The sequence below is a fragment of the Triturus cristatus genome, chromosome 5_1 (genome assembly GCF_964204655.1).
Source record: "Triturus cristatus chromosome 5_1, aTriCri1.1, whole genome shotgun sequence".
In the NCBI taxonomy this organism is placed as follows: Eukaryota; Metazoa; Chordata; class Amphibia; order Caudata; family Salamandridae; genus Triturus; species Triturus cristatus.
This window is the reverse complement of record NC_140587.1, coordinates 663,268,303-663,285,685: the sequence shown is the minus strand read 5'-3', so window position 1 is coordinate 663,285,685 and position 17,383 is coordinate 663,268,303. Positions and strand designations below refer to the sequence as shown.

The 17,383-nt window shown below is 48.1% G+C and overlaps 1 protein-coding gene across 1 annotated transcript in view; it reads right to left on the bottom strand.

Moving 5' to 3' along the window:
• The window catches only part of OPRK1 (opioid receptor kappa 1), a 314,535-nt gene extending 297,841 nt beyond the window's left edge, over positions 1 to 16,694 (bottom strand). Inside the window, exons 1-2 of the mRNA XM_085604137.1 lie at positions 16,594 to 16,694; positions 15,281 to 15,601 (exon numbers count right to left, since the gene is read on the bottom strand). Coding sequence (XP_085460263.1) covers positions 15,281 to 15,552 — 272 coding nt within the window. The 5' untranslated portion in view covers positions 15,553 to 15,601; positions 16,594 to 16,694. The remainder of the gene's footprint in view (positions 1 to 15,280; positions 15,602 to 16,593) is intronic.
• Positions 16,695 to 17,383: the final 689 nt, after the last annotated feature.

Sequence of the window (17,383 nt, the reverse complement as noted above, 5' to 3'; positions counted from 1 at the left end):
AATAACTTATATGACTTTCTTTTCTGTGAGACAAAATCCAGCCTTCTAGCAGCCTCTCCTGATTGGCCAGCCTTGACAGGCTTAGCCAAATTGCTCTGATGAGGCGATAAGTGGCTTGCACAGAGACCAAGGATAGCTGTGAGGGGAGATCTGCAGCTCACAGAGAACAGGCCAGAAACGGGGCTGGGTAAACAAACTGGCATTCAAAGAGAGCAGGACAGTAAGGATGCAAGTCAGGCCTACCTCCTCCTCCTGTACCCCCCCAGCCACATGGGAGCCCCAGGAATAGAATTTGCAGGAGATCTGGAAGGTGAGTGTTTAGGGAAATAAGTTATACTAGTAGGTTAGCTTAGCCAGATCTTAACCCCAAGGGGAACATTTCTCCATCTTGAATTTTAAAGTGCAGTGCTTTGTTGGAGAAAAATATGCCACACTTTGGAGGAAGCTGTCATGCTTTTGGGTGGCACCCTGCACCCCATTGGTCAGAGGTGCCCTATTACTTATCAACCTAGAACATTGGAAAACATGGGTGAGCTGCTTAGCAACTAAGATCCTCTGCCTCAAACTACAAGAAGAAGAAGGACTACCCTACTAGAACCCTGGACTGCACCAAGAGGACTGCACTCTGAATGACTGCACCTGCTGCACACAAAGTAACAACAGCCCTAGCAACTTTGCCTTGCTTCAAAAAGAGGAGTGGACTCCCTGAAAGCAACAGGTTAAAAGATCTCCACCTGCATCATCTCCAGCAACAAGAACCCAGCTGACTACCTTTAGCCGAATTGTTGTCCCAACATCCGGGGAACAACTCAGAGACTCTAAAACCTTGGATTTGGGTTTGGGACACTTTAAACCGTCAAGAGGAACTTCAAGTTCCGGACGTTTGGAGAAATTTTAGGACAAAGCTCAATAAGGTGATGGACCCGATGTTGAGAGTCAATCCGACAATCTAAAGAACATAAGTGGCTATGCCATATGCAAACGCACATCTATTCAAACAATTTCTAGGTAGGATAATACACAACAGATATTGAATTGTGATGCTACTCAATGTAACAGACCCCTCAGCCACTTGGAGGGTATAATCTCTAGAGAAAACTCTAGGGATAACCAATTTATATACAAGAGTATTGAGGCACACGTAAGTCGTCCATACTGTTATGCTGGTTCGTAGCAATAAAATTATGTAAACATAGTCCAAGATTAACTTTTTTCTTTTTGCCACAGTGTTTATTTTCCAGTCGCAAAAAAACAAGCAAAGCAACAGCTGACGTGTATTTTGTCCTACTGACTTTTACATGGCTGCAAATGACATATGTACATATATAAAAAAATATGGCTATATAGCCATCAACCATAAATGTAGATAAAAAGATTTACAGGACACATCTGTGTCCAAAGGCAACCTTATTCTCTTGTTAAAGCAGAATTGGTGAAGATGTGTGTTAGACAGGGACAGATACCCAAGAAGTAAATACTATTACCAGATCCTGATACCGGGAAATTTGTCCCTACATGCCACAGAAAACGGACATATTCCCAATTATTAGTTCTCAACAAAGTAGTATGTCAAAGTGTGACACCTAGTTAATCGTGCCAATAGAGATCTTAACATCTCACCCCGTGCACCAGAAACACTGGAGACATGCACTCAATAATCACAGGAAAAAATAAAAAGAGACAATGAGAAGAAAAAATAACCGTATAAGACTCCTACCATTGTCGAACTGCGACCCGGCCTGGATTTCAGGTTTGCCCCACTGAAAGCTCCCCAGCTCAAGACTTCCAGGAGTTGACTGGGGGCTCCCGCTGAACCAAGCTGACAAAACAGCTGTGAATCCAGCCTGCTGGAGAAGCCCACTCAACATCAAGAGAAAATCCTCCAGAAAGGTTTCTAAGTGTGAAGGTAACATTTTGCTCGAGGTCTCCCATGTAGTGTATGCCTTTAGGGCTCCATTGCAGTTCATCTCAAACTTTGAATTTTTCCCAGTCAAGCTTGACCAGATATCCCAATTTGGAATTCTTGTTTTTCAAGCACTAGGAAGAGTTTATTCTTTAAAACTGCCCATCTCCGGTACCTTACATTGGATTGTATTTGTTTTGGTGTCATTTTAGTCATAAAATGTATTCCAACTGTTATAAATTGGTTGTGAATTTTTATTGTGTGTTGTGTTTTACTTATTTACTGTATTAGTGTTTTTAAATGCTTTACACACCTGTCTACTAAGTTAAGCCTGCCTGCTGTCAGCCAGATAGCAAGGGTTGAGCAATTGAGTAATTTATTGAGACCCTGTCTGGGCCTTATATTGTGTTGTTAGCCTTATTGCTAGTGGTAGGTGCATACGTACCTCAACTAATAATCAACCTTCTAACATATCGGCTGAGGATAACCCACTGATTTCAAGACAGTGCTCAGTTGTGTGCATCTAAGAACAATATCTATACTACCTAGCAAAACTGCTAAAGTAATGTGGACTTTAAGGTAGATTAGAATGTTAGTACCTAGGGCCGTACTCTATGATCGGTAATGTGACAGAGCTAAGGGTTAGGGGCTAGCCTTCTTGAGGGATACATTTGGTCCATATTTATCATTATTTTACTCAATGCAGCAACAGACCTTGCTGCACTGCCTGAAGTAAATACTATTACCAGATCCTGATACCGGGAAATTTGTCCTTACATGCCACAGAAAACGGACAAATTCCCAATTATTAGTTCTCAACGAAGTAGTATGTCAAAGTGTGACACCTAGTTAATCGTGCCAATAGAGACCTTAACATCTCACTCCGTGCACCAGAAACACTGGAGACATGCACTCAATAATCACAGGAAAAAATAAACAGAGACAATGAGAAGAAAAAATAACCGTATAATACTTCTACCATTGTCGAACTGCGACCCGGCCTGGATTTCAGGTTTGCCCCACTGAAACCTCCCCAGCTCAAGACTTCCAGGAGTTGACTGGGGGCTCTCACTGAACCATGAGAGGGCAGGAAAGCGCCATATATATATCAATATATTGTGCGTTTATACTCTACCTTTGCACTGTTAGCTGCCTAGAGCCCACACAGGCACCCTTGCACCTGCGTTGCAGTCAGGATTTCTTTTGTGGAGGAAGGAACACCTTCCTCCACAAAAACAATCCTTTGCGGCGTTTTCCTCATTCTATGTGTGCTTCAGAATGCAGCACACATAGAAAGAGGGAAAACAAGGTGAAATATAGATATATTTCCTCATTACACCTCCTCTGGGAAGGTGTAGCATTTTGACACATTACCAGGTCTACCACTCATGGTAAATCTGGGAATGCGCCAAAGTCCATCAGTGGATGCGTGAGAACACCCAGGCTCCACCCATAGAACACTTCCCTGGAGCAGAGCAGCACAAGGCAGCAACTTGCACTGTCTTGATTTACTCCAGTTTTACCAAGGCATGCAGGCCCTTGCAGTGTGGCCTTGCATTGCTTGCTAAATCTGATTCTTGGTTTTGCGTCACGCTGCATCCTCTTGTGTGGCTCAAGAATGATGCAAAAAATTTGAAAAATCTACCTCTCATTCTGCAAATGTTTTCAAGGAAGACTGTAGAATGGTCTTTGGGCTCTGAGCACACCGAGAAGGTGGTTGTAGTGGGTTATCTAGTTTAGCTTGCAAACACTGCACATTATTGAGAGACTTGCACTTTTGTTCACACTACCTATATGCTTCTAGGATATCCATTGCGTTAAAACACAAACTGTTAGTTATGTATGGCTGCCATTGGAAGCTATGAAGAGAAACACAGATATTGAAAGCCAGTTCTTCACTGCTCGGGTGTCAGTGAGGTGATAAAAAGAAATTGGGTCTGTAGTGACTTGCTGGTCACTGTTCTAGTGTTCCGAGTTGTATGATTGTACTAGCCACTCCCCGAGGGCTGGCTTACAGTACCATCCCACACTCATCCATCACAGTTGTCACAGGACATATAACCTGGTCCAGTTCCAGATACAATCTATCTGTGTGGTGTGTCTTCATTATCAGTATATGGGGACCTAAGGCCCCAACCCTTTACATTGGCAACGAGCGAGGGACCCGCATGTACAGCTGCCTTGATGGTGGATAAGAGGGAGAGCATGGCCGGTGTTGAGTGTACCCCCTACCAGTGGTGACACTGTGGCAGAGAAGGAAATATCTGTCTCCAGTGACCCACTGGGCGAGGGGTGAGCCAGAGGGTCCGAGCCAGATCATCAGAATAGCCTGTGTGGTGAAGTGGCACGTCTGGTCCGGAGGGCATAGTGAGGACAAAGAGCAACAGCAGCGCTGTGAGCGTACCGATGCTACGTACCTGCTCAGGTGTCTGCAAGCAGTCCTGGTCAGCTGCCGTGAGTTGAGGGAGTAATAGTGGTCAGAATCTTGGTCACTTGGGAGTGCCTGAAGATATGAGACTGTCCCTGGGCTGAAGAAGGAATGCCTGCCAGCACCCCTGAATCCAGTCTGGGCCGCCTGCATCCCAAGGCCAAGCACTGGAGGTTCCCCCATCTGCACCTCCAGCCCCCGCGCAACCCGTGAGGTTAGAGGCTGTTACGGTGGGGCTGGAAGAGTAGAGGGTAAAGTGAGTGGCTGTTGGCCATGCAGTGGTGTAAATAAGTTAATGCTTCAGTAGGAAGTAGTACCCTCCCCGCTCTGAGAAACTTCTGAGGCTGCTTGTGCCCTCCCACGTGGCCTGTATTGAAAAGATTTAAAGGTTGGGAGAAGAAATGAGCCTTATATGCTGATGACCTTCTGCAGAAGACCATGAGTCAAGTTATGGTATTGACAACAGACTTTGGTAAGATCTGGGAATATGAGATCAACAGAGGAAAGGCAGAGATAATGGCCTGGGACATGAAAAAGGCCAATGAAAAAGTTATGAATAAGATGAGGTACTTAGGGATTACATTTAGGCAGGATATCACCAAAACTTTCTAAGACAAACTTCGAAAAAAAGAAGAGGGAAGTGTGTAACTTGATTGCAAATTGATCAAATCTGCCTCTAACCATCTTAGGCCGAGTCAATTTGGTGAAAATGGATATTCTCCCACAGTTCACTTTTTTATTTAATTCGATCCCTATATCCTTCAAAGAGGAGTAATTTGGAAAGTTGCAAGGCCACATCAATAGTTTTATCTGGTCATCAAAAGGGCCTCATATAGATTGAAAGAAGCTGAGAAGGAAATTAGAGAACGAGGGTCTAGCGTTACCAGACTTGCAATTCTAGTCTTGGGCATTCTTGCTGAAAAATGGGAAAATGCTCCTGGATAGACCTGTGTGCCTAGAAATAGGTAGAATGTTTGCGGAAATGTTCAGGGATGTGAAAGGAGGGAGTACGCAGATCCCAAATACTTCAAAAAAGTCATAATGAGCATGGCAGAGACATGGTACAGGATTAAAAGAAATTTAAAGTTAACTTCATTTGGTAATCTGGCCCCGATTTGGGACTCACCATGTTTCCCGGATTGGACAAAAGATAAGTTAGCGAGTCCACTGAGGGAAGCAAGCATATTGAGATGGAAACATTTAATGAATGAAGGACATTTGATAACATCGGAGATGAGCAGAGAAAGGACAGCCAACAGGGTGTAAAGATTCAAATTCCACTAGATCCAGAGCTGGTACCAATCTTCCAGTATGATGATAAGGGGACCAAATGAATTTGAAGAGAATCTGATGTCGGGAATACGCATGAATAGAGAAATTTCAGTCTGGTATTGGATGATGATTGACATGACAGATGGGGAGTTCACGTTGCCACTGGAGCATGGGGAAAATGCCTGCTGGAGCCTTCGCTGGAGAACTTATGGCAAGTATCTATGACTATGCTGTATAAAACAGTAAAACCCACCTACTTAAGAAGGAACCATCCGTTTTCAATCCATAGGGCATATTGGACTCCACTAAGATTATCAAAATTTGGGAAAGGAAGAGAGATGAACTGTCCGAAATGTGACAATTGAAAGAAGATGACGTACACATTTATACAAATTGCCCCAAGATTCAGCAATTTTGGGCGGACGTTAGAAAAACTTAATCTGATATTCTGAAGGTACAACTTCAGGTAAGCATATCTTTGGGTTTTTGAGGATTTCTGGGTGTACAGTTAAAAGGTAACAGAGCAATCGAAACTGATATTCTATGCAATACTGTTGGCACGCAGGGAAATATGCAGGAAGTGGGTAGACCCAACCGCCCCTCTCCGCCCCCACTATAAGGACTAGATATTATCGGTAAAGAATATTGCTAGATTAGATATGTCGGGTCATGGGAAGAAAAGATACGAATTTTGGCTAACACTAACCAAGTGGTTAGAAGCAGGAAGAGGAAGGGCAGATGAGGGGTCCGATGATTAAGCCTACCTCGCTTCCGCTGGCACATATACTATTGGGCAGAGTCTGCTTGGAGGATGATGGTGTACAGATGTAAGGTTCACACTTGAATGGTGGTATCGGTTGAACCCTTTTCTTCCAGCAAAGCGTCAGGAAAACTCAACGACGTGCTAATGAAGGTTTTTTTGGACGCAAATGAGGACATTAAAAAAAAAAAAAAGAGTTGCATAGAGGGAAGAAGAAGTGCTGCTGCCCTGCAGGAGGTCTTCCCCAGCGTGTAGACAAGTAGTGGGGGAAGTAAGGGTAGTGTGGCTAGCAAAAGTGGAGATTGGCTCTGCTGCCCATAGCAGTGCACTGCTCCACCTCAGGACCGTGCCTAGATGAGAGACCCCTGCATTGGAGGGAGAGGTGTGGTCTGCCGAGGTACACCTGTGAAAGGAGCAGGCAGGGCAAGGGAGGTGGTGGCAGTGCCACCTTGAGGAAGCGGGGCTCCATGATCTGCCAAACCGTCAAAAGGGCATAGTGAAAAGTGAAATGGGCCCGCAGCACAGGGAGGGTCGCTGTGGCCGAAAATCTAATGGACATGGGGCTAGTCAACGCGGAAGAGACATGAGGTTTGGGAGGAACGGCCTGCATTGTCTGTCCAGAGGCAGCTTGTGCCTGCAATGAGAGAAGTACTGCACTCAGTGGCTGAAAAAAATGTATGAAATAAATAAATAAATATCCAGTGAGGTAAATGATGAAGCTGCCTTGTGTATGTTTGCAGCCCCGCAAAGACCTGTCACTGTGCTCTGTTTGCCTTGAGGACTTCATCCCCACTCAGCGAGTGAGCGCCGAAGGGAACCTTGAGGCGAAAAGCTGCTAGGGCCTATGCGGAGGACAACAGTAACACCTAGTGGCCAAGGGTGGTCACTGCAGCAGGACACCTGAGGGAAAGGAAAGGCCTGCAGCTCTTAGAAGGTTACCTGGCACATGGTTGAAGCTGGTGGCAGCACCCAGGAGCAAAAAGGCCCCAAACAAGAGAAAAGACTTCAGAATGGAAAGCTGGGTGATGAGTGACCCCTGCGGTTGTGTACCGCCACTGCACTCAAGAGGAGAGCGTTTATTGCGCTCCCAGGGGTGGAAGGATGCCATGGTAAGAGGAGGAACAGGGTGAGCAAGGCTTCAGCAGAAGGAGCACCCACAAATGAAGGACCGAAGGCACAAAAGTCTGAAGTGCACCGAAGACAGCGTCAGAGAAGCTGACAGTCCAGGCTGGAGCGAGAGTGAGAGGCCTGTGACGAAGAGGGCCCATGTCGTTACAGGGTGTGATAGACCCTTGAAAGCCTGCCTGAGTGGAGGCTGAAGAGAGTGCCATGTCAGTGTAGTCTTGAGGCGCAAGGAGTGCATCCTCAAGAGAAGAGACCTGCAAGAGGTCGAAAGAGGAGAACTGCGAGAGGACAGAGGAGAGATCTGCCAGAGGTCAGAAAATGCCCCGGTTACTTATTGGTAATCTTCATTACTCCGAGTCCTTGTCTTCCTCACCACAGTAATCACTAATGAGCCTTCGGCTCCCACAGAAACTCCAAGTATAAATTTAACATTCTAGTCTCCCTCTCCCTCAAATATGGCCCCTGACCACACAGCCAATCCCATAAAGGGACACAGAAAGCACCTAAACGACCTGAGAAACCAAGCCATAGACATGAAGCCAAGAAAAGGGCCGGGAGGGAAAGGGAAACCATACTGTGGCGAGGAAGACAAGGACTCGGAGTAATGAAGATTACTGGTAAGTAACCGGGGCATTACCTCCTCGTCCGTCTTCCTCGCCACAGTAATCACTAATGAGCCGATACCAAAGCATATCAGCTTCATGTAAGAACAGAGTCCACCAGTAAAGTCAGCAGTGTAGCAAAACTTTATTACAACAAAATTGAAAGAGACACAGAGAAACTCCAAAAAGAGAACCGAAGAGGCAAAGGCAACTGAAGCACCACCACCAATCTGAAGACGGTAGTGCGACATGAAGGTATGAGGGGAAGACCAAGTGGCAGCACGGCAAATATCCTCCATGGACACCCCCTTGAAAGCGGCCCAGGAGACAGCAACCGAACGAGTGGAACGCCCCTGAACAGGAAGGGAAGGAACCAAGGAAGAAGAACCGTAAGCCAAAAGAATAACATCCTTAATCCAACGACTGATAGTGGAGAGGGAAGGACGCAAACCCCTACGGGACAAACCAAAATACACAAACAAATTGTCCACCTTGCAAAAAGAAGAAGTCCGATCCAGGTAAATCAATAAGGCGCGCCGAACATCCAGAAGATGCAGCAACGACTCAGAAGAGGGATCAGGACAAAGAACCGGAAGAATCACCTCAGTAGAACGGTGAAAAAATGAATTCACTTTCGGAACAAAAGTGGGGTGAGGACGCAACACAACACGATCTTCCAGAACACAGAAAAAAGGAGCAGACCTCAGGAAGGCACCCAACTCCCCAATCCTCCTGGCCGAAGCAATAGCCACCAGAAATATGTCTTTAAGAGTCAAGAACTTCAGGTCAACCGACTCCAAAGGCTCAAAAGGAACCGACTGCAGCGCACACAGAACCAGGGGAAGATCCCAAGGAGGAGAAGACAGAACAGGACAGGGACGCTGAAAGGCCAGAGACTTCAACAGCCTGGACACCAACGGCGACACAGAAACCAAAGGAAGAGCATGAAACGCCCGAATGGCAGCCCACTGTGCACGAAGAGTAGAGATGGCCGACCCCAAATCAAAACCCTCATGCAAAAAATTAAGAATGCGGGCAGGATCCAAATCAGACAGAGAAAGATAGCGCCGAACGCACCATGCAGCAAAGTTGTCCCAGTGCTTGGCATAGGAACGCAAATTAGACGGATGTCTGGATCGCTGAATAACGTCAGCAACTCCCGCCGAACACCCACCCCGAATCAGGGAGTCCCTCTCAAGAGCCAGGCCCGCCGACCCAAGGATCGGAACACTGGAAGAGGAAGTGGAGGCCCCATCAGAGGAAAGGGATCGAAGGGCAACAGCCACCCCGAGCCCACCGCCAACTCATACAAGAGGGGAAACCATGGGCGGCGACGCCAACCCGGCACAATCAGAAGAACAAGGGCCCCCTCCCTCTTGATCTTCTGCAACACAACGGGGATCAGGGGAAAAGGAGGGAACGCATACAACAGGCCTCGCGGCCACAGGAAGGACAGAGCATCTATCTTCCATGCCTCCGGACATGGCATAATCGTGCAAAAGCAACGGATGTTCGCATTGAACTGGGAAGCAAACAGGTCCACAATCAGAGACCCAAACCTCCATCACAAAACCCTGAACATCCGGTGCGTCAGGGACAAGGAACCCATGGACGGAAAGACCCTGCTCAGGCAGTCCGCAACCACGTTCTCCTGACCCGGAAGGTAAACCGCCGACAGCGATTTCAGGTGCAACTCCCCCCAAGAACAAATCTTGTAACTGAGGGAACTGAGCGAAGGAACCCGGTAGCCCCCCTGACGATTGAGATACGCCATGATCACCTGATTGTCCATCCGGACCTGAACATGACGACCCAAGAGAAGGTCCGAAAAGGCCAACAGATCCAGCTGGACAGCCTTCAGCTCTCTGTAATTCGATGAACAAGACCTCACAATCGGATCCCAAAGACCCTGAGCCGAAGAGTCCCCCAGAGTAGCACCCCCTCCCAAAAGGCTGGCATCTGTAGTGAGGACCCGAGAAGGAATCACTAGAAAAGGACAACCCTGGGAGAGATGAACCACGTCCAACCACCCTTCCAGGGCCACCGACACAGGAATCAGACGATCGAGATCCTGAGAACAGGGGTCCCAATGCAGCAAAATGTGGGAAACCACGGGATACATGTGAAGGCGAGCCCAAAGAACCACAGATAGGGAAGCGGACATGAGACGCTGAACCCTCAACCAAAGTCTCGCAGGCTGGTAAGGACGTGACAGCAGGGAGAGAACAGCACACAGAACGGATTCCATCCGAGCAGGCGGTAGGAACACCGATCCCAACAGAGTCTTGAAATGAGCTCCTATGAAAGTCAGATCCTGCGTAGGAACCAGGGATGACTTCCCCACATTCACCAGGAAGCCGTGCTGTTCCAGGACTTGGCAAACCCTCTGGATATGGACCACCGCCTTAGAAAGAGAAGAAGCAGAACTCAACAAATCGTCCAGGTAGGGAAACACCTGAATGCCCTCCCCATGTAAATGACCAACGACAGGAGCCAGAACCTTCGTAAACACCCTGGGAGCAGAGCAAAGACCAAAAGGCAATACCTGAAATTGGAAGTGACGACCCAGGACACAGAACCGCAGAAAGCGCTGACTGGCGGGGTGCACAGGTACATGGAGGTAGGCGTCCTGCAGATCGATTGACGCCAGAAAGTCTCCGAGAAATCAGAGGGAGGATCAACTTCAGAGACACCATCTTGAAAGTCTGAGGAGGAACGAACCCATTCAGCCACTTTAGGTCCAGGACAGGCCACAGATCCCCCGTGCGCTTGGACACAAGGAACATGATGGAGTACACCCCCAACCCCCTCTGAGCCTCCGGAATCGGGACCACAGCACCTTTTGCCAGAAGAGAATCTATACCGGCCAAAAGCGCCGCCTTCTTGAGAGCCAACCTGGGGCAAGGAGTGGATCTGAAATAGTCTGGAGGAATCTGGCTGAACCTAAGGTGAAAACCCTCGGAAACCACCCGACGGACCCACTGATCTGCCACAGTCACTTTCCAGGACGCCAGGAAGAATCGAAGCCGACCCTTCCCCAGGGACACAGAGTCATGATTTGGAGGGAGCAGAAGCGGAGGACTGAACATTGGAGAACCGGGACTTATCAGTGGAAGGGGCACCCTGACCACGCCCCCTACCACGAAAGGGCTGGTGAACACGCCCCCTACGAGAAGGTCCAAAGGCACGGGTAGCACCAAAAGAACGGAAACGACCAGCCCGATCCGGAGCCAGCAGTTTCCTATCCTCCGCCGTCTTCTTCACCATATCCTCCAAAGGTGGACCAAAAAGCTTGACACCAGTAAACGGAATCTTCATAAGTAAAGATTTCTGGGTAGCATCAGCCTTCCAGGAGCACAGCCACAACTGGCGCCGAGCCGCCACAGAAGAACCAGCAGCAGAAGCCGCCGCACCCAAGGCATCAAAAGAGACGTCCGAAAGGAGACGAACCTGTTGTTCCATAATGGCCAATGTAGAGGAGACATCCTCGCCCTGGTCCAACAGTTCAGCCAAGGACTGAAAATCCTTCAGTAAGGACTGAATGGTATAAGATGAATAAGTGGCAGCCCGGATGGAAAAATTTGCAGCAGAAAAGGTGCGCTTCACCGCCCCATCCACCTTCCGATCCACAGGATCTGCCGGGGACGAATCCTCAGAGACCACAGACCCCTGAGAGGACATAGCCGCCATCAACGAATCAACCTTCACCGAGGAAGGATACTTGGAAGAAAAATCCTGTAAAGGGTAAAGTTTCGCCAAGTAAGGAGGAAAAGCCCCTTTATCCACATCCTTCCACTCAGTCTCCAACACCTTCACCACAGAAGAATGCAGCGGAAGATTATCAGGATCTGGACGCTGATACTGCGCTAAAAAATCATCTTCCATTGGAGCAACCGAATCTGGAAACAGCAAGTTGGCGCGAATGTGCCCCAGCACGTCTTTAAGATCAGTACCCTGGACAAAGCGACCTCGAACTTCCACCTCCTCCTCAGCGTCAGAACCAACTTGGGATGCCGGATCCGACCTGAGCCTTTTAGAAGGAGGCGTAGACAACTTGCCACGCAAGGCAGTAGCCACAGCGGAATCAATCATCTGTTGGAGAACAGATAACGAAGGCAAAGCATCCTGAGACCCAGAAGCGACAGCCCCCAGGCCAGGATCGACAGAATCCTCAGAAACCTCCATCATCCACCAAACGCAAAGCAGCAAGGAAGAACTATCCAGCAGCAACCACAACGAGAAACAGCCCTTTAAATGGCCAGCAGGTGTAAGGCAGAACCAGGACACGCCCCCAGTATGCAATGAAAAAGAGAGTCGGAAGCCCGCGCCCTTCAACGTACCAAAATCACCTTTGAAGACCGTCCTGGAAGCAGACATAGCACCCAGACAATCGTCAGTGCCACAACACAGGGCTAAACGTGAGTAAAAGCGCATAGCGATGGAAGCGCGAAGAACACATTTGCCGACCGCAGAAGTCCGCTGAAGCAGGACGCGCGGTCGGCAGAAACACAAAAACCCGCCTCAGAAGTGCGCTAAGGCAGGACAAAAGAGGCGTAGCCTTTAAGACGATGCGGGACACCATACGACCCGACCGCCGCCACGCTGGCTTCGCAAAAAGCCGAAACCGGAGAGGCACGCTGGAAAGGGGGACATAAGAACACAAATACAAGTAATTACATGCCTTCCTCAACCAAACGATCACGGGGCCCCCGAGTCCGCTAAAGCAGGACTGCCGCCCCACACTCACCTGACTAGCAGGAATCACAGCACTCGGAGCAGTGCAGAAACAAAAAAACAGGTCATTTAGATGCTTTCTGTGTCCCTTTATGGGATTGGCTGTGTGGTCAGGGGCCATATTGGAGGGAGAGGGAGACTAGAATGTTAAATTTATACTTGGAGTTTCTGTGGGAGCCGAAGGCTCGTTAGTGATTACTGTGGCGAGGAAGACGGACGAGGAGGTAATGCAAGAGATCAGAGAAGAAACCTGCGAGAGGTCGGAGAAGATGACAGTGAGAGGTCGGAAAAGATGACCTGTGAGAGGTGGGGTGGGCGTGTATGACAGGACATTAGGGATATGTTAGTTTTAAAATACAGGCAGAGGGATTGTGCCGAAAGAGTTGTGCTCGTCTTGTACAAGGGTTCCCTCCTCTTCTCCTCTGGTGCCAATCTTTGAGATCAGCAGCAGAGGGACCGAGGATTGGGAGGAGCTTTACATAACATTAAATTGTAAATGGGCGGCTGCAAATACGGAGCTGTATTCCAATTGGTGTTCGAAATGACATCATGGAACTTTGCTCTCGCCGGTTTGAACACCGTGGAGATAAGGTAAAAAGGGGGAAATATGTATTCCAAATCGATGCCTACGTTCGATAACATGTGGTTTATTACCCACTTTGCTTGAAAGGGAGACAGATGAGTAAAACTGAAGAATCTAAAATACGATAGTCAGTCACGTTCTGCTGGGAACTAGGAAACGGTGTCAAAATAAATGTGATTTAGTGAGTCAACTCTGCCCACTTCCCTCAATACCATAAACACAGCACATAACACATAAGATTTGCAAAAAGCACAGTCTATTGAAAACAATTAATGCTGGTCGTTCTTAGGTATGAGAATGCATATTCAGCGAAACGAGAACATCATTAGAAAGAGCCCAACAGTTACAAGGAAAACCGCAGTCATTTGCCTAGATTCACAGGATGTTGAGGGTCCCTGCCGAGCCTCGAGCCCGGACCCCCTTCCGAGCCTCGAACCCGGTCCCCCAGCTTCGAGGTTCACCGCTCCTGCCGTTGAAACGCAGCTAGCTGCGCTCATACCATCCTGGCTGCCCCTGGCATGGACGGTGATATTGAATGTTTTCTCATCCTCACTTTAACCTATACTTTCAATCTCCTCTGACAGCCTATCATTATTAGTCATTTCCAAATAAAGTGGTTTGAAAAACGTCTTTACCAGAAAATAAACGTTTCCTCAGTTTGTCCACCCAATTCCAGGGTCTCTCCACAAAAGAAAAGAAAATACATAAAACTCGATATTTCCTAACATTTGAGTAAGTATACACTAGTAGTAGTTAGTGGTCGAAGTGAAAAAAAAAGAATGGGAACTGTTATCCTGAGCATATGTGGTTAGGGTCACCGAGTATGGGGCGGAGCATAACTAAAAAGAAAAAATATGTTGTAACTGTGTGGTTGGACCTTCACTCTTCTGCGTGTAGAATATACGGCACAAACCTTAAATGAAATGCAAATGCAAGTTGAACTAGCATTCATAGTGCAAGAGACATTCTTTCATTTTAACCTACAGCAACTCAAAATTGTCATTTAGTGCAGGACGATTATTCTTTACTAAAAAGTATGGGAACTGTTTTGATAAAAGTAAGAAAACTTGGGAACGTCGTTCCCAATAGATCCTGCCCACTTCAACCTCACCGGGCATTGCTTTATTTCTGCGGTTGTTTGGCGGTGGTTGGCATCGGCCCATCATATTAGTGTGACCGGAAGATATTTTTCATCACAGAACTTCAATACAGAACAGAAAGACAGAAAATGGAAAAAGAATGAAGAAAAGTAAAGAGTGAATAAGGGAGCAAGCAGGAAGAAAAAATGAACTTCCAAGGGGTGCTTAGGTGGTAAAAGAAAGTGGCACGGGGTGAAACCAGGACAGCCTTGACATGAAGGTATACTGACATTCGGAACCTCCAGCTCCGGACACCTAAGAAAAACATGAGTTCCATTCACTTAGTATTTTTATCATTATTATAATTGTGCAAATTAGGCACGGCAGAAATATCTATAAATTCAACGCAATTTTGCATCATCCAGACGGAGTACGGCTTTCCTTATGAATATGACAGCAAACGAACAGCAGTGAGCCCGCTAGATGGCACTGCGCCTTCATGCTTCTCTACAGCCTACCAGGTATTTTCTGCATTTTCTTCCCTGTATACCAATCCGGGAACGTGGTTGCTGTAATCACAACTAGAAGGGGTCTCCTTGTTTTTGGACGGTTTCATTCCAGAGCGCTAGACGCAGTTCATCCAGATGTAAGTAACTACGCGCCCCACAGCAGCTAACACTGCTCGGGGACCCCAGTAGCACAACACACCTGTGGCCCCACGCTTCCTTTCAATCCAACCAATGAGAAGTGATGAGAAGCGCGTGGCTCGGGGAAAAAATGCCGGATCTTCTTACCTGATGATGACAAACATGACCAAGGAGTTTCCCACCAGGCCGACCACAAAGACCATGGAGTAGACCGCGGTGATGATAATGGGGATGGTGGGGGACATGTTGGTATGGTTGGCCAGGTGATGCCCCAGCTCCCAGGCCTCTTCGCTGTTATTGAGCCCGTAGTAGTCGTGCCAGCCCAGAGGCCAGATGCTGGAGTTGGTTGGGACGCAGCAGGTGGGCGCCAGGCGCCGCACCTCGTCTTTCTCCCTGAAAATCTGCACGGGTGACTCCATAACACGCGCCCGCCTGTCCTCTTCGTGTGCGTGTGAAACTGCAAGGACCCTGTGGGGTGAAGGGCAGAGAGACAGCTGGAGTGACGGTGATCACGCGGCATCACACACAAACTGAACACAAAAGCAACAGTGCAAACTTAATTTGGGACAGTGCTGACCGAAGATATAAACTGCTGGGGTTGGATGGATATTTGGCAACTCATGTTTAATAGTGAATAAAAAAGGAGTTTGCCATTATCTTTCAACATTGGTAGATTAAATTCAACTAGCATCCCTGTTCCCCCCTTTCGATTTCCATCGCAGTATTCAAACATATAAATTAGATGAAACTTCCGATGAGTACATTGCTAAGACTAGATTGATTAGAGGTGCATTGCACACCTGTGTAAATGCGGGTTACAGCGGCACCACGCCCGCCTGTTCGTGCCTCTCTGTCCAGTCCACGCAGTCCTTCTAGGCATGCTGGTTAGAGTTGGAGAGGCGTTCTTTTTACTGCCCTTTAAAACACCCGACGGCCCTATCATGAAGTGATTTTCTGGCGCAGAGCCGAGCACATGTTTTATGCGCCTCCTGTGCGTAAAGTGAATTAATTTAACCTAACATTTCTCAGAGATTGTGCTTTATTTTTAAACAGCACAGCTCAAAACAAGATAGAGGAGAACCGTGTTCACTGTTTCCGAAAACGAAGCACGAACTCAGGGAGATATCGGGCAACATGAATTCACTTTACACACGGCAGGCGCAAAAAACGGGCACCCGGCTCTGCGCTCACCCTTCATGACAGAACATCATGTTGTCAGATATCGGTAATTAGCTGGGATTAGTACATTTTTATGTATAACAATTTAGACAAGTATCCCAGATACTATACGAATTTTGTTGGCAGTTCGTTTAAAAACGTGCTTTGTAACTTTTATCCAAATAGACATTACAGAAAGCCACGTCACATATGCCCAAAGCCCCCTTTTTTAAATTCCTTAATCACATTTACACCTGTTCATCGGTGGTGGTAGGTATTTAAATAGCAAAGCGTTACATTACCTTTGGGTCAAGACTGCGGCTCTGGGAAGGTTGCAGGGCGTGCTCCTATCCGGGGCTACCTCCCCCTTCAGGTACAGGCAGAGGCGTCTGGCCACACAGCTCCTCGAACTCTCTGCTCGGCGCTGGTCCCTCCTGAGAGCTGGGGGCGCAGGAGTGCTGCCTGATGCTGCTCTGAGCAGGCAACGCCAGCGCAACTCCCACCTCTCCCCTCCCTGCTCCCCGGCTGCCTGTCTCCCACCCTCCCCCTGCCTGTCTCTCCCCTCCACTTTGACTCGTTCCGTTACTGCCTCGAGAGCAAGATCCATCATGCTGCCTCGCGCACTCCTGTCCGTCCCCACTTTATCCTTTGAAAATTCGAGTAGTACTTTCTCTCCATCCTTGGGTGCGGTGTATTACCCAAGCTGGAAACAAAAAGCAAAACTACAGAGGGTACGGGGCAGAGTCCTACTGCTCCGTCAAACTTATACACTGACGGCGTAAAGGTTCCCGTTTAGTGCGCTGTAGGACAGCAGCGTTGACCATAGGGAGGGGCACGTGCAGCATGTGCTCGGGGAGACCTCCGCCTCGCTCCCTCAGGCCCACGGCGCGGTTTCGAAGCCACGCACAGCTGTTCTCCCGCAGTGCCCAGCGTACCGCCGGGCATCATGTTTATCCACCTCAAATCTCGGGCATGAGTCTGAGCTGAACAGCTGTCTGTTACACCCTCATTAGCGCGGTTCGTCCACGGAACATACCGGCTTTAGAGGGTGAATGAAAGCCACAACGTAGAATCCGTGCCGAGGTGAGACGG